Source organism: Fundulus heteroclitus, chromosome 12, assembly GCF_011125445.2.
Source record: "Fundulus heteroclitus isolate FHET01 chromosome 12, MU-UCD_Fhet_4.1, whole genome shotgun sequence".
In the NCBI taxonomy this organism is placed as follows: domain Eukaryota; kingdom Metazoa; phylum Chordata; class Actinopteri; order Cyprinodontiformes; family Fundulidae; genus Fundulus; species Fundulus heteroclitus.
The window spans coordinates 46,148,685-46,173,125 of NC_046372.1; the positions used below are offsets into that span (position 1 = coordinate 46,148,685).

At 45.1% G+C, this 24,441-nt stretch overlaps 1 protein-coding gene across 4 annotated transcripts; it reads left to right on the forward strand.

Moving 5' to 3' along the window:
- Positions 1 to 3: 3 nt before the first annotated feature.
- Positions 4 to 22,950, forward strand: araf (A-Raf proto-oncogene, serine/threonine kinase). 4 transcript variants are annotated; one of them, XM_021309207.2, is made up of 16 exons: positions 4 to 99; positions 7,259 to 7,481; positions 11,071 to 11,174; positions 12,526 to 12,628; positions 12,706 to 12,860; positions 14,111 to 14,200; positions 14,297 to 14,435; positions 14,553 to 14,577; positions 14,672 to 14,853; positions 15,505 to 15,707; positions 15,900 to 16,076; positions 16,406 to 16,452; positions 16,869 to 16,987; positions 18,662 to 18,793; positions 20,702 to 20,836; positions 21,992 to 22,950. In XM_021309207.2, the coding sequence occupies exons 2-16, from the start codon at positions 7,371 to 7,373 to the stop codon at positions 22,130 to 22,132; spliced, it is 1,863 nt and encodes a 620-aa protein (XP_021164882.2). In that variant the 5' UTR covers positions 4 to 99; positions 7,259 to 7,370; the 3' UTR covers positions 22,133 to 22,950. The 4 variants fall into 4 exon arrangements, with proteins under 4 accessions (XP_021164882.2, XP_036000572.1, XP_036000573.1 ...); XM_036144679.1 differs by lacking the exon at positions 4 to 99 and adding an exon at positions 122 to 252; XM_036144680.1 differs by lacking the exon at positions 4 to 99 and adding an exon at positions 7,161 to 7,177.
- Positions 22,951 to 24,441: the final 1,491 nt, after the last annotated feature.

Here is a 24,441-nt window from a genome sequence, read left to right on the forward strand (position 1 = left end):
AGCCAATGGGAGCAGAGCGTTATCGTGCTTTTTCCGCTTTCCCTCAAGTTCTTGACAGATTCGACTTCAGATTGAGAGCATTCAAGATGGCTGCTACAGGTAAGAGTTGAACTTTTTTAAACGCTAAGTGTTTGAAAGCCCCGCGGCGTGAAGAGGTCTTAGCGCCCCGTCAGGGACTGTGTGCCGGCGGCTTTTCCCTGCCGTTTCAGGGCGGTCTGCTGGACGAGCCGCAGGCAGGAGAAGACAGCAGAAGTAAGCGACAGACTGACGCGGTGGTAAACCCCCCCACAGGTTGGCTAACATTAGCCGACTAGGACTAGCATCAAAGCGTTTCACGGTAAAGTAAGCTAGTCACTGAGGTGGAGGATAATCTCTCCCTCAACAGAGCACTTAGCTAGTTAGCTTGTAGCTCGGACCCCGGGGGACGCGACCAGTGGCTCAACTTTGTTTGGCAAACCGCAACACTGCCGATATTTGAGTTTGTTTTACGTTATTGTTGTGAAACCGCTTTGAAAGTTCTTGGATGGTTTGCTAAAGCAGGCTGACTGACGCCCCCGAGAGAAACATGGCCTCCCAGAAGTGTAAATGTCAGTGCCTGCATAGCAGGAAGGAATCCCGTGCTAATAAGCGGGCTAACGTCAGCTAGCATTAGCGGCACGAAGTTCGGTCGCGGCTTTGCTTCGCTTCTTTTACACACGGCTTTAATGCTCCGTGTGAAACGTGTAGAGCCGCGTTACGTAGGCGAGCTTTTGGGCGTCAGTCCGGCTCCCGGTCGTCCGTAAAGTCGCATGAACGTAAAGCTCCCGCTGACACCGGTGACTGCCGCTTCAGTCTGTAACCAGTTTGGTGTAAAAGCCGAGGTGAGCGGCTGGCTACGCTCAGGAGTGAACATGTCACCGCCAGCACGAACCCTAGAACCCTAGAAAGTCGCTACCGAGGCGAGATGTTAAAGTTCCTGTTCAGCGTGTGCCCTTATTAGACAGATTAGCGGTGTTATGCACACTTGAAGGTATGGACACCGCCGGAGGAGACTCTTCAGGAGAATCACCACCAGTTCTGTTCCCTCAGGGGGAATAGCGTTTACAGCATCGTTCAAGAACACCATACGTCTTAATGAATGTTTGAAATGTAGAAGAAGGAAAAAATGGCTTGCGCTGATGTATTGGTGTAGATCTGTAAGGCTGCATTAGCTCTTATCTCCTTTATCTTTTTTATACCGAGGTGGTAACACCTGTAAGTTGCTGGTACACATAATTTCCCTCAGCATCATAAGATTTTGAACATAGATGGTTGATGCGTAAAGCGCTTAGGGTTATTACACGCTTTCAGTCAGTTTTTTTTTGTTTATTAGTGGTCACCTTTGTGTTTTATGTGCTGAAACGGCACACATCAGCAACAGGTGAGCCCTTCAAACATTTAAAATGTCATATATACGCTCAACCAGCTGCCATGGAGAACATGGCTTTTCTTTGTGGCACATTTTTGACCTGCCGATACAGTTTTTCGTCCTAGTAGTATAAAGAAAGACATGCTTTTTAACTTTACTGAGTAATTGACAATTTTAAAATAAATGTTTATGGTAAAAAAAAATAAGTTTAATAGCCAAACGTAAAACAAAGTAAATTCTCTGGAATGCTGGAATTGCAGCTTGTCTAATTTATCAGACAAAGCATGCAGATGTTTAAGGATTGAGCCGTAATCATCTATATTAGGACCAGGGCTGCTCAATACCAGAAAAATATGTATCTGATGTTATTGGCTAAAGATTACTACTAGCTTTTCTGATTTATTTATTTCTATACAATTGCACAACGTCTCCTCGACTCTCTCAGCGATAGTATCTCATCCACTTAAAATCTCCTTCCAGTGTGGCATGAAGAGTAGATTGAGTCCATCCAACTGACTAAATATGTTTTTAATTGATATGCAGGGTGCAAATTCTTTGAAATATTGCATCCTTAAGTTTTCTTTTGCTATAATGCACACACTAATATTGTGGAGGTGATTATTATTCAATACATTGTGCAGCTCTGATAGAATGAAAAACTCTAGGACCGCCTACTAAAAATATCTTGGATTAAGATATTACTAAATGTTGCAATGATGATATTATGATAATTATTTTATTGTAAAGTCCTTTTTAAACATTGATATTCTGGATGCTGATCTTGTGATCTTTACAATATGTTGGGCAGCTTGGGCTGGGTGATTCAGACCAAAAGGAATATATTGATATTTAAGGCTGAATTAACAGCTGTGGATAAATATGTAGAAACGGTTGAGAAAGTAACCTCCTGTAATGCAACATAGACCACCTGGATATAAACTATATATTGTGATCTTATGTGTGGAGCCCGGCTCTAATGACACCAGCACCCAGCCAGCCTGAATGAACAGTCAACATGCTCCTTACAGCTGCTGCACTCCCTCACACCTTATTCTTCACCTTTAGTTTAACATGCGTCTAACACCTCAGCGATACTGAAAACTTCTAGCTTTGTTCTCATTGCGTACCTTTAACACTGGAGAGGGTTGCTTCTGGGCCACCTCATAGCTCTTATGTGCAGTTTTCAGTGTTTCTCGCCAGTCAGAGCCGGTTAGATAAAAACTCCTCTGATTCCAGTCGGCCTTTCTTTATATCTCTGGTAAACTGAAGGTTGGGGCAGGCTGGCATCGGCCTCGTCACTCTGACAGTCTTGGGTTTTAGCTGGCTTTGCTTAGGGTTGCATAATTAATCGCGTTTGCAATAGAATCACAATTTTAAAAAACGCAATGTCCAAAGAGGTCCAATGAGGTCTGCAATTTCTGGCCATGTAACAATTAATAGATAAGACACTTCCTCTGGGTGTCGGTAATGTGCGGTGAGATAACGTAATTTTATTGTTTTAGAGTTTCTGTCAAGCTTTGAGAGCGACATGGAGCGGTCAGTAAAGTTCCCGTGTGGGAGAAAACCTCCTTGTTTCCAAACACATTTATCTACAGGGCTTTTTTTTTTTTGCTCGTTTAATGCAGAGAAATGTCAGAATTAATTCGCAAGCCCAATTATGATTGAGGTATATTGCAATTAAGATTTTCGGCAAAATCATACAATCCTAGCTGTTTTGTTTTGTTGTTACACCAGATAGGGCGGCATTGCTCATTTTAAAGTGGTTTTAAATTTCTTGGCAAAAAAGGTTCAGAACAGGTTTAGTCTTTCGCTATAGTAAGTTATTATTTTCCTTTTTTTTTAAAGCTAAATATATATGCAATAGCTATGTTTTAAATGCACAAAATTTCAAGATCAGTTTGAAATGTATTTGGATTAAAAACAAAAAAAAATGGATTGTACCGCTTATATGGGCACACAATCAATTCATCCAATCATAAGGTGGGTTTATATGCACCTGGCTTTATTCAGAATAGAACCACTCTGACTAGCAAAGTTATCAAATTTCCCTTAAAAAAAAAGTCAATAAAAAAAGACAGAAGAACTCCCGTCTTTGCTGAACAACACCAAATCGTAAACAAAGCAGTATTATACGAGTTTGTTGTGAGCGCCCAGGCTGGACCTGGACCAGGTACCAATTATGGTTAAAACGTTTCTGAAGGAATAACAGTGTTGAGCTCTTTTTATGTTCCGGTTAAAAAGGTTGTATCAGGAATCCCAACGCGTATTTCCACCACCCAACAACGCAGATGTGACGTTTCCATCAGGGGCTCAGACACCCTCGCTCTGTTTGCCACCTCCAGAACAACTTGGTCCTCACAAGCGTTTACATGCGTGTCAGTCGGGTTATCAATCGGCATAAACCAGCCTCTCATTCAGATTGCTGTTTAATTCTGATTGATCTTAATTCTAGTGCTGCGATTGGCTTGTTGACATGACGCCTTTTTATTGCCCTTACTTTTGTTTCTAACATAGCTGCTTATGTTTCTGAGACAGCGATCAGTACAGGCTGAGCGGACTGAAGCATCACAGCTCCCTCTGATGCTGCGTCATAAAGGAGGAGAATAAAAGCACATTTTAGGCCACGCCCTGTGTGCATCAATCATCTGTTAAATGCTGCAGCCCAAGAAGAGCATAAGGCTGTATATGTTTAGCTCTGAAACATCCCCAGGATTGGTTCTGACTGTATCAGTTTTTCACTCACAAGCTGTATATAGTAGTTGAACCTTTAGTCTGTCTTCCCTGCACTGTTGGTTAATAATGCACACTGTAAATGTTAGCATGTGGAAGCTGCTGTTAGCTTCCATTCTGTAGATGTAGTATCTACCATGATGATGAGGAAGGTGTGAGTGAGGCCACGGCTCAGACACGTTCCCTCAGAGGAGCTCCCTCCACCCCCTGACTCCTGACCTGCTGGGCTCCTCCACTCACCGCGCTCAGCTAAGCCACGCGTTTCTTAGCCCAAACGCTTAGGATTATTCTTTGGTCTCTTCCTCACACATGGATTATATATAAGTAAAAAAAAAAAAAAGATGCGTTTAGCCAGTGTTTGTTTTTCCCCGGGTGTCTGTCGTTACTAATGTTGAAGTTAGCTGGTTATCGCTAACCAGGTCTGATGGCGAACCAGAACCCCGCCATGTTTTTACTGTGCCGTTGTTTGAGACGCCAGAGGAGTTTGCTCCAAGCGTATATAGAGAACAGCAGCAGCGCCTCCAGCCCATCTCTTACTGTGCACTGCTGGTCAGCTGGCTAAAAGGAAGCTCTGCAGTAGTTTTCCAACCAGTTTGTTAAATTAAATCAGCTCAGGTTTAGGGCTTAAAATGGCTCCTAATTCTTCATCACTGCTCTTCATCTTTATTTTGTTATGACCTAAGTACACAAGTCATTGTTATTGCCAGTATCATTCAATTACTTAAAAAAAAAAAAAAAAAAATTCAGTGTTTCTCCTAGGAATGTGTTTTTTGGTGAGGGGCTTGAAGTAGAGCATTCCTAAAGAATATTCATCTTTTGTGTTCTCTCTTTCTTTGTTTCATTTATCTCTTTCTGTGCTGCTCTTTATCTTTTTAATCTCTTTCTGTCTCTCTCCACCTTTCCATCTTTATCTGCTGTATCTCTCTCTCTCTCTCTGTAATGTGTGTATTTACTTCTCCAGCTCAGTCTTGTGCAGCCAGGGGGGATATTTCCCCTGTGACAGGCGGCCGGGTCAAAACGTCTCCTTTGGGTGATGTCTGGGTTCTTGCTGCGTGTCGGGGACGGGGCGGGCCTTCAAGCACTTGAGCTAGTTTGTGAACTTGTACCAGGAGGAGGGGAGTTACTCCAGCTGCTGCTCGCAGGAGACAAAGTGCTGATATCATCACGAAACGCATCCTGCCTTTTTAAAAAGGCAAATATTTTTGCTTACTCACAGGTGGTTGCACCATATTTCTCTGCATGATCTACATGCTGTTATCCACTGGGGGGTTCATTCAGTGTCCCAGAAGTTCAGGATATTACATGATATCAAAAAGGATCTTTAAATCAGAATAGAATAGACTTCTATAGATTGTTGTTTTCATGCACTCAGCACTCTGTTGGGGCTGGTTGTGCATGAATTCCTGCATCAGTGCTCCGTGGCATAGAGGCCATCAGCCTGAGGTTCTGCTGAGGTGTTCAGGAAGCCCAGGTTGCTCTGACGGGTGCCTTCAGGTCGTCTGCCTTGTTGGTTCTGGTGCTGCTCATCTTCCTCTTGACAATCCTCCATAGACTCTATGTGGGGTTCTGCTCAGGCCAGGCAAAGATATTTAGTGCTTTACTAATCATACCGATCAATCAAGTGCTTCACACTAGAGCAACTTTCAGCCAACTGGATTCAGGTACTGAGTTTCTGAGCAGCGCTGCATGATCCAGTAGCTTTACTTCAGGTATCAGCTGCTGTTGGTCATTTTTTCACATATCTGTCCTTCTGAGAAGTAAGAAGATATTAACAACCAATATTTGTTAACATCTTGTTGCTGTTTGTGTTTTGGGAGGAGTGGAGGGAAGGTGGTGTTTTTTGTTTTTTAGGGTTGGAAATTATTGTATCTTATTATGAAAGTCTTATGAGGAGAACTTTGATTCATTGTGAAAACAAATTCCAGTTAATGTGAAACCGACTATAATCGGAACCATTCATACCATTTTCTCCAGTTTGTTCCATTAGAGTATGAATAAATCAAAAAATGTGATTAAATGCAGTTACTGTGTGCAGTTTAGTGATTAAAGATCCCTCTTTATTTATTTTTTGTTACCGGTGTCCTAACAAAGCCTATTTGAAAATGTACAGGTATTTTAAGAACCGCGTGTGCTGGGCTGTGATTGCTGTGACATGCAGCCATACAGTTACCTAAAATAAAAGACTATTAAAAAAGCAGTATTGCCGGATGTTGCCCATATTTTTATCAGTGCATCCCCATTTTTTTTAAAATTAAGTTCTGTTTTTCATGAATCATGTAGCTCTTAAATCCTGTTGTCTTAAATGTAACCTACTGAGCCTGACAGGAAGCTGATTGCAGGCCTTCAACCAGCTAAAGGCAGGATGGGTAATACAGTCCATTAAGTATATTGACCCGAATATTCCTGATCACGTCTGATAAGCTAGTCTTAAAGGTAGAGTTGGCAATTCTTCCTGAAATGCAAGCCAAAAATCATGCCCAGGTCCCTCTTTGAATACCTACGCATGTGCGAGACCATCTTACATGCTCTTCAGAAGGACTGTGTGAAAAAATCTCCCAAATCCACTCTGGTCTTATTTCTTTTTACTGAGTCCTTCCTCTTCTTCTCATAAACATGAACGCGCTTCTTGTGACTGTCGGCCATGTTCAAAGTATACGGTGAGAACGGCACAGCTACAATGAACGGCTAACACTGAAGCTAAGCGCTAAGCTAACAGGATACATAAACATCCAGACCTTCATAATGTATTGACTTCTGTCAGGATGGAAGGACCATTTCTGAACAGGATTACCAACTGTAGCTTTAAGTCTAGTCATAAGAACAAAAGTGAAAGATAACAACATAATCGTAAGAACCGGTTGGTTCTACTTCAGCAGCAGGAATTCCCCTTTAAATGAAAGCAGCTGCATCACGTTGTCCTTTGTGGATTTAAATATTTGCGCAGGTAATGTGATAAAGTGAGAATGTGGTACTAAAGCGTTTGGCCCATGTCGACCCAAACGCTGACACTGGCCGTCCTAGTGTTGTTCTGCGCTGGATTAGCTGTCCATCCCTCAGGATGTGAGGAACATTTAATCTTAGTTCTCAGCAGTTTCTCTGCAGGCATTTCATACTCTGAAGCCAAGTGTCTGTGTGTTGCAGGTTTGAAGTGACGGACATCTCCAGAACCCCCTGTGCATGCAGCTCTCTTGAGGTTGCAGCCTCCTTAGTTGTGTGCCCCCCCGCCCCACCCCCACTCCTCCTGTTTCTCACCATGTCCTCCACCTCCTCCTCGTACTCCTCCTCGGGGGAGACTAGCCCGGAGGATGTACCCCGTGGCGGCGGCACCATCCGAGTCTACCTCCCCAACAAACAGAGGACGGTGGTGAGTTGATTGGCTCAGTCCTTCCTGCGATCCACCTTTTATTCAAGTTCTTCTTGATCTGTTTTATTCAATAAAGCAAAAGTGCGTCAAAATATGCTGGGCAGTTCTGGGGTGACCGTTGTATTTGTGTGGAACAAATGATGCGTTCGTTGAAAGTGTAATTACTCACAGAGAAATCGCCATCTTTCACAACATTTTGGTGAGTAAGCTAGTGGGTAGCTGGTGTCAGATTTCACAGATGGTCCCTGGAGCTGTCCTCCATTTATCCTGCAGCCGCTTTATACCACAAATCAATGTGTTCTTTTCATACTTTAGACAAAGTGGCTGTTGCGGTGTCCGGCAGCATTAACTGTGTGCTTCATTGTCTCATTAATAACTGTTCTTGTTCTCCTCATCTCTGTAAATCTGCCTGGCAGGGCCCCAAACATCAACAAGCATTTCCATTTTAGCTAGAGCTTATTGTATGCTAAAATCTCAAAGGTTTACGGCTATTGTGAACCTTTTGTCTGCAGGTGGTATCAGAAACAGAAGTCCTTCATTACATTTTCACCTTGCAAATGATCCTAGCTGCTGGCTATTGTAACGTTTCAGTTAGTTTTCCACCGAAGCGCTTCAGTTCTGATGCTAGAGCCTGTTCCAGCTGCTTTGGTCCAACATAACCAGCCAGGAAACGAATTATGTCATCGTGGATGTCTCATCAAAACGGACGTATGGTCCCCCGTTTATTCAGTTTTTGGCCTGGGTGATGAACCGAACATTCTCCTGCACCGAAATTTACAACAATGACCATTTTGCCCTGTCGGTATTTTTGGTGTTTAAAGAAAAACTTCCAACAGAACCAACTCTGCTGATATCTGAGCGGTTAGCGGATGCTGGGTAAAAAAAATTTAGTAGATCTGCGCTCTCTCCCTTTCCTGACGGGAGTGTGTGTTTATGTATGTGTGAACACATGTGACTCAGACATGGTGAGCTAAAGCAGAGGAGGGACAACACACAGACACAAATAGCTTAGGATGCAATCTGCCGTCATTTAGAAAGGCTAATCATTTGGGTTAAATGAACCGTGAACACGTACAGATCTGTAATTTACCACGTGACGTGATCTTCTTGGAGGGACGGCGGTCTTGTTGCCGTGGTGATGGGGCGCCCCTCTTAAATAATAGTAGGGCAAACGCTGCTATCTGACCATGGGCGAGCTTCATTTTTAAAGCCTGATTGTTTCTGGCCTCTGGTGGGATGCATTGATAAACTGATGGCTACTAAGACTAGGATACAGTTTGAAATTCTTTTCACCACCACTTTTATCATTTTTACAATGAATACCCATCCATACTTTCTCTCTGGTTTAGTTAGGGAGTTTAGGGAGTTAGTTGAATTAGCAAACTGTCAATAAATCTGTTTTCTCCGTTAAAACCTACATGCCAGTCAATGTGAGACGAGTACAGAATGAAACTCAAGCCCTTCTGTTTTTATCTGAATCATCTAGGTTTCAGCACTTTTCTGGGATCTGTATTCAGCTGTAAGGTATTAGACAGACCAGTTGAATGCTTTGTTCTTGTTCTTCTGGATTGTCTGGATTGTTTTCAGTAATAACATTGCATGAAAAGAGCAAATGAGTTTCTGCCTTTCATACGGGTTAGAGAATAGTGGCAACAGGTCCACTTGCTGTTCTCCCTGGGTCTGGCTTTATTTTCTGGATCTTTGTTGTGTGACAAAACACGGGCCTCTAGCACACCTCTGCTATCATGGTTAAGGTTTTACAAATAATAGCACTGTTTGGGGGGCAATAGTCTTTGTTTGTAGGTTATTGTGCCAGGAACTCTATTAGCTGTAAGTTTATGGAGAAAATCAATTTGACCAAATTGTGTTGCCTTGAGTGGAGCGTTTGTGCACAATAAGCAACCGGCAGGGTAGGTGTGAGTTCATCTGCATGCACAGTGAGGCCAGGATCTTGGAACCATGTTCCTTCTGACAATAGGTCAACAAAGATTCCCCTTATCGCCCAAAAACCATTAAGGAAAGACTGAAAATGTGCAGAAACCTGCTTGGACGGATAGCAGAAGACTGCTGCAAGATTAATTGCCGCTTCTGATTCTTTAGGACTTGTGGAAAGTAATTTGTCTAAAGAGGAGAAGGTGAACTCCACCATGAGTCTTGTTGTACCAATAATAAGGGATCTGGACACAAGGGGAGTGGGGGGGGCTTCCCTCACTCTTCTACCTAAGAACACTGCCATGATTAAAGACTGTGCTTAAAACATCCACCCAGTGGGGTTCTCAAAATAACCAATAACTTGATTTAATCCATACTATAAAGATAATTATTCAAAGATATCGTTTTTTTTCCGACTGCAGCGCCGCAATAACTGGTTCCACTCTTCTGTTCACTGCAGCTTTACCTGATCTGCTGCTGGAAGGTTTTAAAGTCTAACATGTCGAGTACTTCCAGAAGAAAACTTCTGCAACACTCTGCCAACAAGATAAAACACAAAAGCATTGTACAGATGAACGTTTCTTATAAAGCAGACGGACAAGAATAAACAAAATGCCCAACGATGCCACATGCTAAGCTAACGCTACGACTCTGGTGCTGCTGGACCAGCAACAGTGACGTAGTAAACCTCTTAGACAACAGAAGCTAACGCTGTCTGTTTAAATACTAGCTTAGAACCCAGAGACTGGCTTCTGTTGGTCTGAGCGCCACCGTTGATGCGCTTCCTCTCTCTTCTGTGGTACGAAACAATGCAGGAAATGTTTATCAGTTGATTGATAAATGGTGAATCATCAAAACAAACCAGTGCACTCCCCCATCAGTCCACCATTTAGTTTTAAAGCCGTCGGAGGCTGACGTGACTAAGAACACATGGTGTGGTGGAGCCAGACTGGAGCTGACAACTGGAGCAGAAAAAAGTGAGAACCAGTGGCAACTTGTAGACGTCTAAATGGTCATGACAACCCAACACCCAGAAAGTCTGAAGGCCATCTGTGGGTTTGGCAGCATGATGGAGCATCACAAGGCTCAAACTCACAGTAGAGAGTTTCAGTGTCGGGTTGGGAAGCTTTCAGGACGTAACCTCATGCAAAATGTGGTGGTGATGCAGCAGGTGGATGAACTCCAACCACAAAGTTGATCATTCGTTGTGTCACACAGGGAATCTGACTGCCTGGATGACATGCAGATGTACTAGCTATTTTTAGTGCAGTTTAACTTTTCTTTCTTTTTTTTTTTTAATCTCTGCTGTCTGTACACAGCAAACGTCCTCAGAGGAAAACCATTTGAGGGATGCACACATAGTTAGGAAACATCTTGTGTGGTAATGCTGCCGTGGAAGAGGAGCTTGTGGCTGTCTGACATCCCACGCTGTCATCTGTGAGAGCTTTGTTGTGGTCAGAACAGGAATGTAGCATTGTTTTGGGCTAAAAGAACCGCACACTGGCCCAAAGCCCCGCTTTGGAGCCTCAGTCCTAACAGCAGCCGCTAACAATAACCCGACGTTCACGTTGCCGTTTCTCACTGCTATAGCTGCTTACTGGTCCGCTGAACGTCAATGGAAAGCGACTGCTGTTCAGCTTTGGGTCTCTGTTGGCAGGTGAACGTGCGGCAAGGACAGACGGTGTACGAGAGTCTTAACAAAGCACTCAAAGTGAGAGGCCTGAGCCAAGACTGCTGCGCTGTGTTCCGCCTGCTGGAAGGGTAAGCTGCCACTGTTGTCCCTTCTTCCTCCTACATCAGCAGCAAGTAAGACGCTGCATTCCTCACCGTCTACACACAAGGACCACAGCTAGTCCCGTCCCAGCTACTCTCAATGCTCACACGCATTATCATTTTCATACAGCTCATTTTGTAAATAGACCCAAATTATGTCAATGTTTTTGTCACCTGTTTGTTTTCAGTAAAAGGTTTGATCAAATGGTTTCCAGACATGTTAATGCTAGTAGTTTATGTTTAGCTAAGGCATTTCTCAGCTCTTATTACCAAGCTATACAGGAGACCAATATGAATAGCTGGCTTTTTAGAAATCAAAATATTTTTAAAAAAGACATTAATAAAAAAACAAAAGACTTGCAGAAAGAGCAGTCACAATATTCTTTGCAGTAGGTTTTACAGTAATGTCCTGACTTTAAAGAGAAAATGGGAGTTTAACTGCAAGCGTTTTATACAGAATTACAGTAAAACCACAGATGGTATTACTTTAGGGTTTTCAAAAATAGTCAATAGCTCAATATAATCCATACTACAAAATGAATTATCCAGATTTACCCCAACATCTATATAAACGGACCTGTTCCATCTGCCCAGACTGTCACACTTCTTCCTCCAGCAGCAGCAGCAGCACACAGACACTCGGTCCGTCTCCCCCTGCAGCCGCTGCCCTGCCCCAAATGACGAGCTGCTGCTGGCAGCTTAAATGTTGTCTGAAGAAACTTTGCCAGGCACACGTGCTGAATGGCGCTACATGCTACATGCTAAGCTGACTGTCTCACGCTGATGTGCAAGACAAAAAGGCCAGTAAAGCTCCTGCGTCTGTTACAGGGAAGTTGTAATCTTCCCGGACAGCAGAAGCTAACGCTAGCCGTTCTTAGCTTGACGGAGACAGACAGGTCTGCGGCGGCGTTGTGCCGGTCTGATGCTCAGTGCTGCACCACGCTGTCCTGGTTCTGCTGCAGTAGCATCAACACAGGAAAACAGAAAAATGAATAGGAAACTGCAAACCAGCGCCCTAGTCTGTCCGTCTGTAATCAAAAGATGGTAAAGAACCTTGTTGTTTATGACTTTCCAAAGAAAGTAAAAAACAAAACATCTGGACTTGTTTTCCGTAGTTTGAAGACATTTCGCTTCCTATCCAGGAAGCTTTCTCAATTCAAAAAGTCTGGAGTAATGTGGAGTATCAAGCTTTATGTCATGATTTTAGAAATGATCACTAATGGTGCATAGAACTTCCAGGGTCTTGTTTTTCTTAGTCATTGATATAAGACAGTTTCATTATAGCCGTAAAACGTTTTTTGTTATGGAAGTGCAGCTTAAATTCTCTTGTATTTCGTAGTCGCAAGAGACTGACAGACTGGGAGACAGACATCACTCCTCTGGTTGGAGAGGAGCTGCTAGTCGAAGTCCTGGATGACATTCCTCTCACCATGCACAACTTTGTAAGCACTTGGTCACTTTGGGCACGTTTGATGTTCTTCTTTCAGAAGTTCACTTCTTCATGTCTTTGTCTTCTTAGGTACGGAAAACCTTTTTCAAACTGGCTTACTGTGATTTTTGCCACAAGTTTCTTTTTAATGGCTTCAGATGTCAGACGTGTGGCTACAAATTTCACCAGCATTGCAGCAGCAAAGTGCCCACTGTGTGTGTTGACATGGATACAGTGAGCAAACGGTGAGTGGGCCTTACCAGCAGGTCGTCATTGAAGTTATCCAATATTGCAGTTGAACAAATGTCTACCTTTTTTTTTTTTTGCTGCTGGTTTGAGACATTTGACTGCATTTCCCTTTTACATGCAAATTATTCTAAATCACCCTTAAAGTTATTGTGTGAAAGAACCTGCAGCACTAAGCCTGACAGGCAAACAAGTACCACACAGCAAATAAAACGAAATGTACTTGATGATGATGATAATAATATTATTATTATTATTATTATTATTATTAATTATAATAATTGCCTCAGTATTCATATTTCCTCACCTGCAACTCGCAGTAACTGTTGGTTGTTGGCAAAGATCCGTCTTTGAGGTCAGACTTGTTGCGAATCAGCTTTAAATGACCCAGGATGTAGGAACCTGGTATGATGGTCACTACTTGCCCTTTATGTTTTGTCTTGTCCTTTATTGTTCAAGGTTTTAAAGCTCCAACTTAAAACGGTGTCTATATACTCTTATGGTGGAGATTTTCTTTAAAAGGCAAATCGATGAGTTTCATGAATTGGACAATTAAACATACACACCTCTTTTCCCCTAAGAGGTTTGGTGTTTAGTTTAACTAGAAAGTACCATTTTAACATTTCCAGCCACACATAACCAAATCAGTTCAGTTCTAATTGCTAAGCATTCGCATGTAGTTCATATGATGAATGGCTATCTGAGCAAATCTAGCCCATGGCATCGTTAACGTTGTAACAGAACAGTTTTTCATGCGGATCAAGCATGTGGCGACAGTGGAGGGGAATAACTGCATCGTTCAGCAGAACCAAGCTTAGTACAGGCAGCCATCACTGCCAAAGGTTTGCACTGTGATGCCCTGTGTGCATCTCTGCTGCTTATGTCTGGAAAGCCACAGTGACCGGTCCAGGCAACGCACACATCTTAACACAATTTCCCATTTTGTCAGCTGAGCCGAGGTTTAAAAAAGGAACAAATGGCACCTTTTATTTGTCTTTGAGTAATGATTTAACATTTTAACAGAGATTTTCTCTTTCTTTTGGTCTTCTCTAATCCCTCATACAGCACTGTAGATGTTTGAAGTGTTTAATTTCATTCTAATTGCACAGTTTGTTTTTAATCCTGAGAACAAAGGTTTAGCTTTCACGATAGAAGTGATGAAAAAAGACACAAAGATGAAAAAAAAACAATGTAGTGAGTCAATATCTGCATTCTAATATTAATATATGTTCTCTTTGTGCTCTTATAGCAACTCCTGCACAGATGATTATCCTCAGATACTATTGCCTGAAAATTCCCCATCACAGAGCAACCTGGTCTTAACCCCGGAGCCTGCTGGGTAAGCTCTGACCATAAATGAATTAAAACGCAAAGTGCCCTAGGTGTATTGAACCCATGTTCAACCAAAAACGCTTGTTTTACTTGACCGCTCCAGCACAGGCCTCCTGTCCCCGACCTTTAACTTTCCAACAACGGGAGGAGACGGGCAGTCTCTACAGAGACATCGTTCCACCTCCACTCCCAACGTCCACATGGTCAGCACATTGGACCCCGCTAACGTCAGCATCATCGAGGTCAGTGTGTGTCCGTGCTGCGAGTCCGCTCGCCTCTATTCTGCAGAATCTTGCTGCACATAAACGCTGTAACCTGAATCTAATGCATGTAACGTGGCTTTTTCCCACTCTTTTTAGGAAGCACTGAAATACAGCACAATAGGTACGCTTTCCCCCCACATCTCCCTTTTTTTTTTTTAATGACCTGGCCTTTTTATTCCTCATTTCACTCATCTTTTTATTTTCTTACGCTGCAGGTCCCGAGCCCTCACCCAAAGCCTCCACCAGTCCGCCCTCCTCTCTTGGCTCTCCGGGAAGGAGGCTACAAAAGTCCCCCTTAGAGCACAAGGAACGCAAACCGTCTTCATCTGACGACAAGAAGAAAGTGGTACGTTGTCTTCAGCATCATGGCCGCCCTCTGATGGAAGAAAGTAGAACGGTATGAGCTGCTGAAAGCAGGGTTCCCGCGGATCCTTAAAAACTCTTACAAGGCATTGAATTCTGTAACTTAAAACTAAGGCTTAATTGGCATTAAAATGTCTTAAATCAGTCTTTCTTAGGTCTTAAAATTGTTACCAGGTCATAAATAGGATTTTATTTTTGTAATCCTTACCAAACAGTAAAATAATTGACACAATTATATATTTTTTAATTTACTGAACGGCTCAATGTAACCATTATTGGTTCCGTCCCGATAGCAGAACCAATAAAAACCGTTGCGGCCGGACCATAGCTGGGAAAAAGTTTATTTTATAGTTTATTTTAGTAGGGAACAAAACAAAGTTTGTGAATTCAGTTCAGTAGTTGTTAAAAATATATCTGTAATTTTGTGTTTTTTTTTTTAGCTTTCTTCCAATATGAGATATTTTTTTAAAATTTTAAACATGTCTACTGGGCCAGAAAGTAATGGTTTATGTTAAAATAAACATTTGGGTGAAGTTGCCGCAACCAGGTTTTTCCAGTTTATCGTGAATTTGATCTTAACTTTTTATTTCAAGTGGCATTAAAAAGTCTTAAAAAGTCTTGAATTGAACTTGCCTTATGCTGTAGGAACACTGTGAAAGTAAAGGCTCCCTTTCTGTTGCTTCAGCACCGAGGCGGCTACAGAGACTCTAGTTACTACTGGGAGGTCCCGTATCGAGAAGTCACCCTACAGAAGAGGATAGGTACCGGCTCCTTCGGGACCGTCTTCAAGGGCAAGTGGCACGGAGACGTGGCCATCAAGATCCTGAAGGTTAAAGAGCCGACGCCTGAGCAGCTACAGGCTTTCAAAAACGAAATGCAGGTCCTACGGTGAGCAGTGTTGCTTTGAAAACCCGCCCTTCCCATCTCTTGTTTTTCTGCTGTCAGGAGCAGTGATCAGGGCAGTCACAGTGAACCGGTGACTCTGACTGATCTCATCTCCTCAGTATAAACTAACCAAAGGATTAAATCCACCCGATTCCTCCAGCTGATGCGAACATTGTCCCTTCTTGTGCTCTGCAGGAAAACCCGCCACGTCAACATCCTGCTCTTCATGGGCTTCATGACTAAGCCCAACTTTGCCATCATCACCCAGTGGTGTGAAGGCAGCAGCCTGTACCGCCATCTGCACGTCTCAGAGACCAAGTTCGACCACGTGCGTCGCATCGACGTGGCCAGACAGACGGCGCAGGGCATGGAGTAAGACCTGCCGCCAGATTTCCTTCCACCATCAACGCTTAGTCAGTGTCGCGCCGTGCAGAACGTTTCTCTAGCAAAGCACGCCGAGGAAGGTGTCTCCCAATCTGAGATGCTTCTTTCTCAGAAGATGATCAACTTTTAGTTTACGTTGAATGATTAGTACGTTTGAGCATATGATTGAATAATCAAGTCATCGTTTAATTAATGGCAAGAGCTAAAACCAAGTAGCAGATTTAAGGAAACAGAAATGGGAATTTAAACTGACTTTTAGTGGAGGGGATACTTGTAAAGAATGTGAAATGTTATTTTCTCCTTCTTTTCCTCTGCAGCTATCTTCATGCAAAGAACATAATTCATCGAGACCTGAAGTCAAACAGTATCCTTTTCTCTGTGCAGTGTGAGCCTTTAATAGTCAGCCAGAGAAATGAATGTTTGTGTGAAAGGTCAGTGTTTCTCAGCAGCAGCCACTAAAAGTTCAAACCGGGTGAAAAGCCTTGTTTTGTGACGTCGTTGTCAAACAGCAGTACGTTCATGTCGCCTCCAGTCATTTCATTTGACATTTGGCATAAAACCAGTTCATGGAACTGAATATGAAATTCGCTTCATCTCGGTTAGGCGCTGACTAATCTGACTTTACCGTTGGAGTTTTGATCTGAAGTCAGCGCTCCTTTGTGGTCGGCTTCCCCTCTGTCCCCTCCTTCACTGCTTTAAATATCTGCTTGGTTTTGTGGTACGTGATCCGAAGGTCTGCACAACGCGGCCGCTGTAGCATTTCCTGAGCGCCGCTGCCAGATATTTTTCTCCATGAGGGCTGGACTGTTAAGATTGGCGACTTCGGCTTGGCCACGGTCAAGTACCGATGGAGTGGCTCTCAGCAAGTAGAGCAGCCCAGTGGCTCTATTCTCTGGATGGTAAGCTTTTCATGTCCATAGCAGAATTCCTCCTTTGCTTTATGTGCAACTCCGCATGCCCCTGACTTCTGGAAAAGTATCACGGGTAAAGGTACGCTGGTCAGATTGTTATGGCCATTTTAGGACAGATTGAGAGTTTTACTAAATGCACATACTTTTTTTATTCTAACATAAAACAATCATTTTCTGTGAAGTCACATCGCTGTGTCTGCTAAAGCAGGAAAATCCTCCATATTTTATCTGTCTATAAAAAATAAATCTGACCATCTGGATCTCACTAACTTTGCTTTTTGCCAACCACCCCCCGCCACCCAAAGTAAAAATAGTGGCCAACATTACTAGTCAGTATTTTTCCCCAACATGATTGTTTCAAAATAAATATCCAGCATTCCCAGCAAAGCTCAGATTTAATGTTTAAGTGTTGCAGGACCGATCATTGACTCTATATATTCTGACCAGAGGTGACGTCACACTGTGTGTGTAGCAGAGATGAGTGAAAGTACGCAGCTCTGCAATAAAACAGGATTTCACTGTCATTTTAAAACAGTGTTGGCATTTTGAACTGTCTTCAGTATCTTATACTAGTTGTGTGTTTTAGCATTACTTGTCATCACTAACCAGAAAAGCCCAGTTTGTATTCAAACTGCTCGAAAGCGCAGCGCTTCAGTTCACCATGACTTGCAGGTAGGGATGGCTACCTTTCTCATTTGAATAATTTTTAAGGCATTGCAATAATAAAACAAGGTTTTACCAAACGGGTATCAGAGGTCAGTGCGGGATTAAAGCTGTGTGAATAAAATTCAGGGAATTGTTTTAATGAAACAGTTTCAGAGAAGGAAAAAAATGAACATGTTTTGTCCCGCTTTGTAAATCAGGATGGGATGCGTTTACAAAGAGGGAGTCGAGGCTTTCGTCTCTGCTGTCTTTGCTCTGACTGCAGGAGAGTTTCAGGATGAGGCAGCTGGCTGTCTGTGTTTAGAGAAGCTTGGAGACGTGCTTGAAGCGCAGTGGGTGCTGCTCTCTGAAGGCAATGACTCCAGAACGATTGTTACTTTCAGGGGAAGTCACCGATGACAGAAGAAAGATTTTTCACTAGTCGCTTTTTAGAATGAAGGTCATTTGATGGGCCAGAAAGTCGCTAACTATAGCCAGAAATTTGCTGAATTGACAGAAGTGACAGGTCCTTCCTCAAACTAGAAGCATTCCCGCCGCTGGCTTTACACTTCGCCTCACAAATGTTGCAGAGGGCGTAATCTGCAGCGCATTTTGAAAAGCGGAGCCAGTGCTTTCTGTCAGCTCTGCTTTGACTGGACCAGCGGCTACTGACGTCATCACGCTCTTGTGCGTGCAACGCTGTGTTCATGTTCAGCATGGAAAATCGCCCGGTCTCCCACTCCCTCAGCATCACAGTGACGCGTTTAGGTACAGAAACATGGTACTGTTTAATTTTACATGAATCGGTACCCAGTAGTACTGACGGGAATCGGTCACTACCTATGAAAGTACAGAATTCAGTACCCAGCCCTACCACGGGACATAAAGTAGCTCAGACAGCACAACAGCAGAGATATAATTTCCTCAAATGATCTACTTCCACGTCTGCGTTGTTGTAGTCGTCACTGTAGGCAGAAAAAGTTTGTCTTTTAATGTTACACTTTGTTTTCTCCCCTCCAGGCCCCTGAGGTGATCCGGATGCAGGACAGCAACCCTTACACGTTCCAGTCTGATGTGTACGGTTATGGAGTGGTGCTGTTTGAGCTGATGTCAGGAACCCTTCCTTACTCCAATATTAACAACAGAGACCAGGTTTGGAGCCAGTCTGTCACTAACCCAGGGATGTTCAGCCGCCGCAGCCCTCACAGCCTGCTGCCCTGCATGTTCTAGATGTGTCCCTGCTTCAGCACCGCTGACTAAAACCGTCAGATCTTCAGCGTGTAGCTAAGTTCTGCTGAGGCCCGTTCATGAACCTGGGGCATATCTGAAACATGGAGGACACTGTTTTAGACACCCAACACTAGCCTTAGTGATTCAGTCTGCTGCAGATTATGTTAATTTACTCTCTAAAGTTACTACGGCCTCACATTTCTGCAAAGATTGTCATGAAACATTTAATGTGACTCTTTGATGCAGTATGAGGCAGTCCGTGTCTAGGTTGTTCACACATTTGCTGTCCCCTGAAAGTAATTCAGCACACAATCATTGACGTGTAAACTGCTGGCAACAAAAGGAAGTAGAGATGTCCAGAGAGTCAGTGTTTAGCATGCTCAGCATTATTTTCTAGCACTGCCTTAACTTTACATGGAGTTCACCGGAGCTCCACAGGCGGCCACTGGAGGTCCTCCTCTTCCTGTTTGAAGATGCCTCACAGGGTTTAGCACCTTAGCCTCAGTTTCTTTAGCAAGGCAGCGGTCGTCTTGGTGTGTGTCTGGGTTCTGTATCTTGTTGCAATATTCCTTTTTTTGAGTTTAAGAGAGATAACGCTAAATGTGAACCCACCGGCTCCTCTTCACACCTCAGACATCGGATCACTGACGGTCCCATGACACCAGGACCAGGGCTAATTGGGCCAACTTTGACATTTTCACTTTTGCTGCCAGTTGTTTGAACTTTAAAGGTATACTATGCAACCGGGGTTGATTTTTCCAGCGAGGCTCCCCCCAGAGGGCGAAAGTAAAAGTGCACTGTCATAAAGATGCTCAGCTGTTCTGGTTTCTCCTCAACCCAGGCGTGGTTGTTTTGAGATTAGCAGACAGGCGAACGCAACGAAAAGTGGAAAAAACGGCAGTACAAACAATGACTAACACAGTGAAGGTATGAACATCAAGCTTCCCCCAGCGCTATCTTGCCAAACTCACGTTACCGCCTCGCCTATTATTAATTATTATTATTATTAATAATAATAATTAATAATAAACTCGATACGCTTGCATGTTTATTTGAGGTTAACACGCGGTTCTTTGTTGCTTTCGCGCGTGCATATAGTGAATGGCAGGGAAAAAACACATGGAGTTCTCGCCGTAAAGCAAGACCGACTCTCGCGGTGATGCACGAGACTTCTGAGCCTGTGGGTGCGGGCCGAGGGCTCCTGCAATTGCGAGTACGGTATTTCCCCCACAGACCACCAGGGCGGCCGAGAAAACATTTGTTCGACCTGAAATGACTCATTTAATCATCAAAACGGTAGGGAACACATTAATTAACTGAAAAATGTTGCATAGTATGCCTTTAAATATGCCGTCCCCTCAACATACAGCCATTACACTGTTGTATAAGCTCTACAGTGACTACTTTACATGGTATCACATCATGGTGTCCTCACTTTTGTGAGATGTCATAAAAGCTCTTAAGCTTCCTCCTCAACACCACGAATATAGCTTCCCTTTCAAGCGTTATGAGGTTGGGTCAGCCACATTGTTCTAGTTTTCCCTAAGCGGACTAGTGTTGCCCTGGTTGATGGCAGCTGGGCAGATCTGCCACACAGTAGAGATCTGATGCTGGAAACGTCGGAGCCCACTGCTCACCGACTCATGTGCTGCTCTCTGCTAATGGCCCCTTCTAAGACCCCAGTAGAGATATAAAGTACTAGATAACCTTCTACTCTGAGGGTCTCCTTACCGTTGGATCTAACTATAAATTGCCTTCAGGCCACGTTGTTGTGATATCTCCACATCGCAGAGTGAGTTAACCTGGTGGATGTCTCCTTGTGTGCTTCAGATACTCTTCATGGTGGGACGTGGCTACTTGTCTCCAGACCTCAGTAAACTCTACAGTACCTCGCCCAAGTCCATGAAGAGGCTCATCGTCGACTGCCTCAAGTTCATCCGGGAGGAGAGGCCCCTTTTTCCACAGGTGGGTGAGAGAGAGAGACCATAGAGACCTCCAGCAGCCGGCTCTGTGTGGCGTCAAAGCAGCGGCTCCTAGAATGGGCCGTAGTCTCTGTGAGCATGTGTGCTCCCTCTGACTGAAGCAGTGTTGTAGTTCTGATAGCAGCCTGGTCACTTAGTAAAACAGGCAGACGCTGCAGGGTTTCCAGATTGCCACTGAAACGCTCTGTAAGCCCTTCACTGCTGAATGCGTGGGCTTATGTAACGGCGTTGTTATGAAAAAGCTGCGAGTCTTCATCGTTTCTTTATTTCATTTGATCTGTGAGCTGATGAATACATTTAGTCTCTGATAAATCAGTGTAACTACTACAGCAAAGCTAATGGAGGAAGCATCAACTGGGACCTGGGCAGAGCGACATGATAGAAATCTTCTGGATTTCCTTCATTTAGCTGCTTTGAGCCCAGCGCTAGCAGAGGGCTGTAGTGCGGGGCCCAAAGTGTGGCCCCTGGAAGGCACTCTAGATTTATCCAAATCTGTCCCAGAAGCTCAGGTGGTTAAAGAGACTTTTTTAATAATTAGGACAACCTTTTAACAATGGAAGGTTTTAGGTACAACACAAAGGATTCATCTTTTAATAACTGCACTTTTTGGATTCTCTCTAATTTCATAGTAACCAGGACCACATCTGTTCATTTTTATTCAAAAAGCCGTTCAGGCTTCCGTCTAAGCTGTTCCTCCATGTTGAGTCTGACCATCTATGCATGGCAGGAAGGGTGGACTCACCCTGGGCTCTGGCCCAGAACACTACAAGGACTAGAAGGTGGGATTGCAGTGAAAGGGCGTTCTGCACAGCATTGACTTGGTCACACTTTTTAGATTTCTGTCTGTGAAGTTTTTAAAAACCACGTGGGTGCTTGAGGAGCAGAAGGTCCTGGATCAGGTCCTGGATCAGGTCCTGGATCAGGTCCTGGATCAGGTCCTGGATCAGGTCCTGGATCAGGTCCTGGATCAGGTCCTGGATCAGGTCCTGGATCAGGAGTGTCAGCGACTCGATACTCATGAAGTTTGTGGGGCTCCTTAAGCGAGGCGCTGTCTGGAAAGTCCACACCTAGGTCTTGAGGTTTGACGGCGCACTCTTCAGAACCCTGACCCTCTCCCTCTGTGCTTGTCTTCCTACAGATCCTGGTAGCCATTGAGCAGGTCCAAGAGCTGCTGCCAAAAATCGAGCGAAGCCGCTCCGAGCCATCCCTCCACCGGGCCGTTCAGACCGAGGACCTGAACCCTCACCTGTTCCAAACCACCAGGCTGATGCCGCTTTAGGCAGCCCTGGCTGAGAGGCCGCGTGCGTCCCTGTGCCTGGGAGGCCACAGCCGGCCGCAACCATCCCAAACCCACCGTACCCTCACACTCCACCCTGCAGGACCCCACCGACCCAGAACTCACAGTGGCACAGCACACATGGACAGAATGCCACCAGCACACCTTTACTTCAGTCAGGACTACATGTCAGTTCACCATGAAGCAGGCTGGGTCCTCTGCTCCCACACTTTAGCTTCAGCCTCCCAGCTCTGATGAGCAGTTCAGTCTTAACAGGAAGCTTCTCCATTCACTGCTTTTCTCTCACCACCGTCACCCAAAGCAGCCGCTCTCAGGGCGTGGCGTCTGGAAACCACCCGCCAGCCTGACGCAGCTCAGCAGCTAGCTCACCGGGGCTGGGCCAGACGGGCCGAGCGTCTAAAAGCCAACAGAACTGGTGAAGTTCTGCTCCTCCAGACAGACGGGCGTTTTAAAGGCTGCCAGGGAAGCGACTCTAATGACGTCTAATGTTCCCTGCCGCTCATCACAGCAGGGATCTGCTGCGTCTCAACCAAAATACCCACCTCGGCAGGAAGCGTCACTCAGGTCCTCGCAGGGCACCGGCCTCCCAGCAGAGAGTCTCTGGGTTACCAAGGGAGGGTTCTGGTTGGTGCCTGCTAGTAGTTAGAAATGCTCGCCTTGCAGTTCTCAGAAGCTCCCGGTGAGTTCTGAGCTTCCCAGAGGCCCGTTGGTTCCCCTCCCCTCTGCGTTTTCATCCAGATCCTTTCATGAGCCGGGCTGCAGGCTCGCTAATGGCTTTTTAGCCTCACGCTGTTCTCAGAGAGGTAGCAGAACCCAGCAGCTGCCGGTCAGCCCGGCGCCTGCTGGGTTCTGACCGCTGTGGGGCTCTTGGTACTAGTTTCCTGGCTGGTGCTGCACCTTAGGAGAAGACTGCGGTGCACCAGACTCCTGTGGAGCTTCACAACCACCACCAGCTTATTAACGCCTGGCTCCAGAGTAAGGCTGCACTGACATGTGGCGGGGGGGGGTAGTCAGAGGAGGGCTCGGGCCAGGGATGGCTAGTTTCTGTCTGACTGTAGAGCCGTTAACTTGTTAACCATCACTTCAGCGACACCAGAACCTGGGGGAGTTTTTAGACGTGACAAAACGCCTCCTAACGCTGTTAAGTTCCCTCTTAGCTTTTTCACTCTGAGCTCAGGTGCCTTCCACAGACCGGGTGTAGACGGGGCTTTATGATGCTAGGAGCCTCCGTGTGTGCGTGCCGGCTGCAGGGTGACCCCGCGGTGCTTCTGTGGGGCTGCTGGTGGCGTGTTGGTCCTGGCTGGCCTCACCGGGGCTCTGCCTCAGAGTAACGCACAGATTCCTGGACGTACAGTGAAGCAGCAGCAGCAGCGATGGTGTGAGCAGCCTGGAAGACTTTGACTTTCATGCGATCGTTTCTTTAGAACATCAGCCTGAATGGGTTACAAAAGGAGAATTTTCATGGAATATTTCAATTTCTCCTTTGGTTGACGGCAGAAAGCAGGTGAAGCCATAGCTGTTGCATCACGCAGCCTCTCCTGGGACAGCCCGTGGTGCGTTCAGGTTCACGGGGCTGTCTGCTTGCTGTCTAATGTGGCCCTGAGGTGTGTTCTGGCGTGTTGTCCAGAGGCCACCTGGTGTTGGCTGAGCAGACGCCGCCTGTCCTGCTGCTGCCCTCTAAAACCTGCTGCTTCTGCACGGTGAGTCAGGCGCTGCACCAGTTCAGCTTCAGTCCTGCTGGCTGAGCTCCATCTGCAGGACGTCCAGATAAACTACAGCCACCATGTTGGCTGCCATGGTCAGCCCTCAGAAAGCAGTGCTGCTCCTCCTCTCTGACAGAAGCTGCAGCGCTGGGCCTGCTGTCTGCTGCCGTCTCTGAAAGACGTCATCGCACCGCCGTACAGAGGAGGAGGAGGAGGAGCACACCTCGGTCCTTCCTCTGTCCCAGGACACTAGTCACCTCTGAGCGTCACTAATAATCATGTCATTGCTGTTGGAGCAGCGTTAACACGGTACCGTCCGCTCCTCCTCTCACCCTGAACACAAACTAGTTAGCTAACGTCCCAGTGACATTTTGCTCATGGGCTTCACTACAGAGCAGTTAGCGGTGGCACCAGCTGGAGCATTGATCGCTGCACAGCTTTTCTCTAGCACAGCATGCTCCTCCGTCTGCTTTTATCTGAGCGATGGAGCAGGTCCAGCTCCACTCACTCTTCAGTTCTTAGGCCGCAGTCGTTTTGGCTCAGTGCTGCAACCTGGAGGCGTCTCCCTCATGACGGTTATGATGCTGG

Coding starts and splice junctions, on each gene's coding strand:
- araf (XM_036144680.1), top strand. Junction 14,201..14,296: donor TTAACCCCGGAGCCTGCTGG/GTAAGCTCTGAC, acceptor TGACCGCTCCAG/CACAGGCCTCCTGTCCCCGA. Junction 20,837..21,991: donor AGAGGCCCCTTTTTCCACAG/GTGGGTGAGAGA, acceptor GTCTTCCTACAG/ATCCTGGTAGCCATTGAGCA.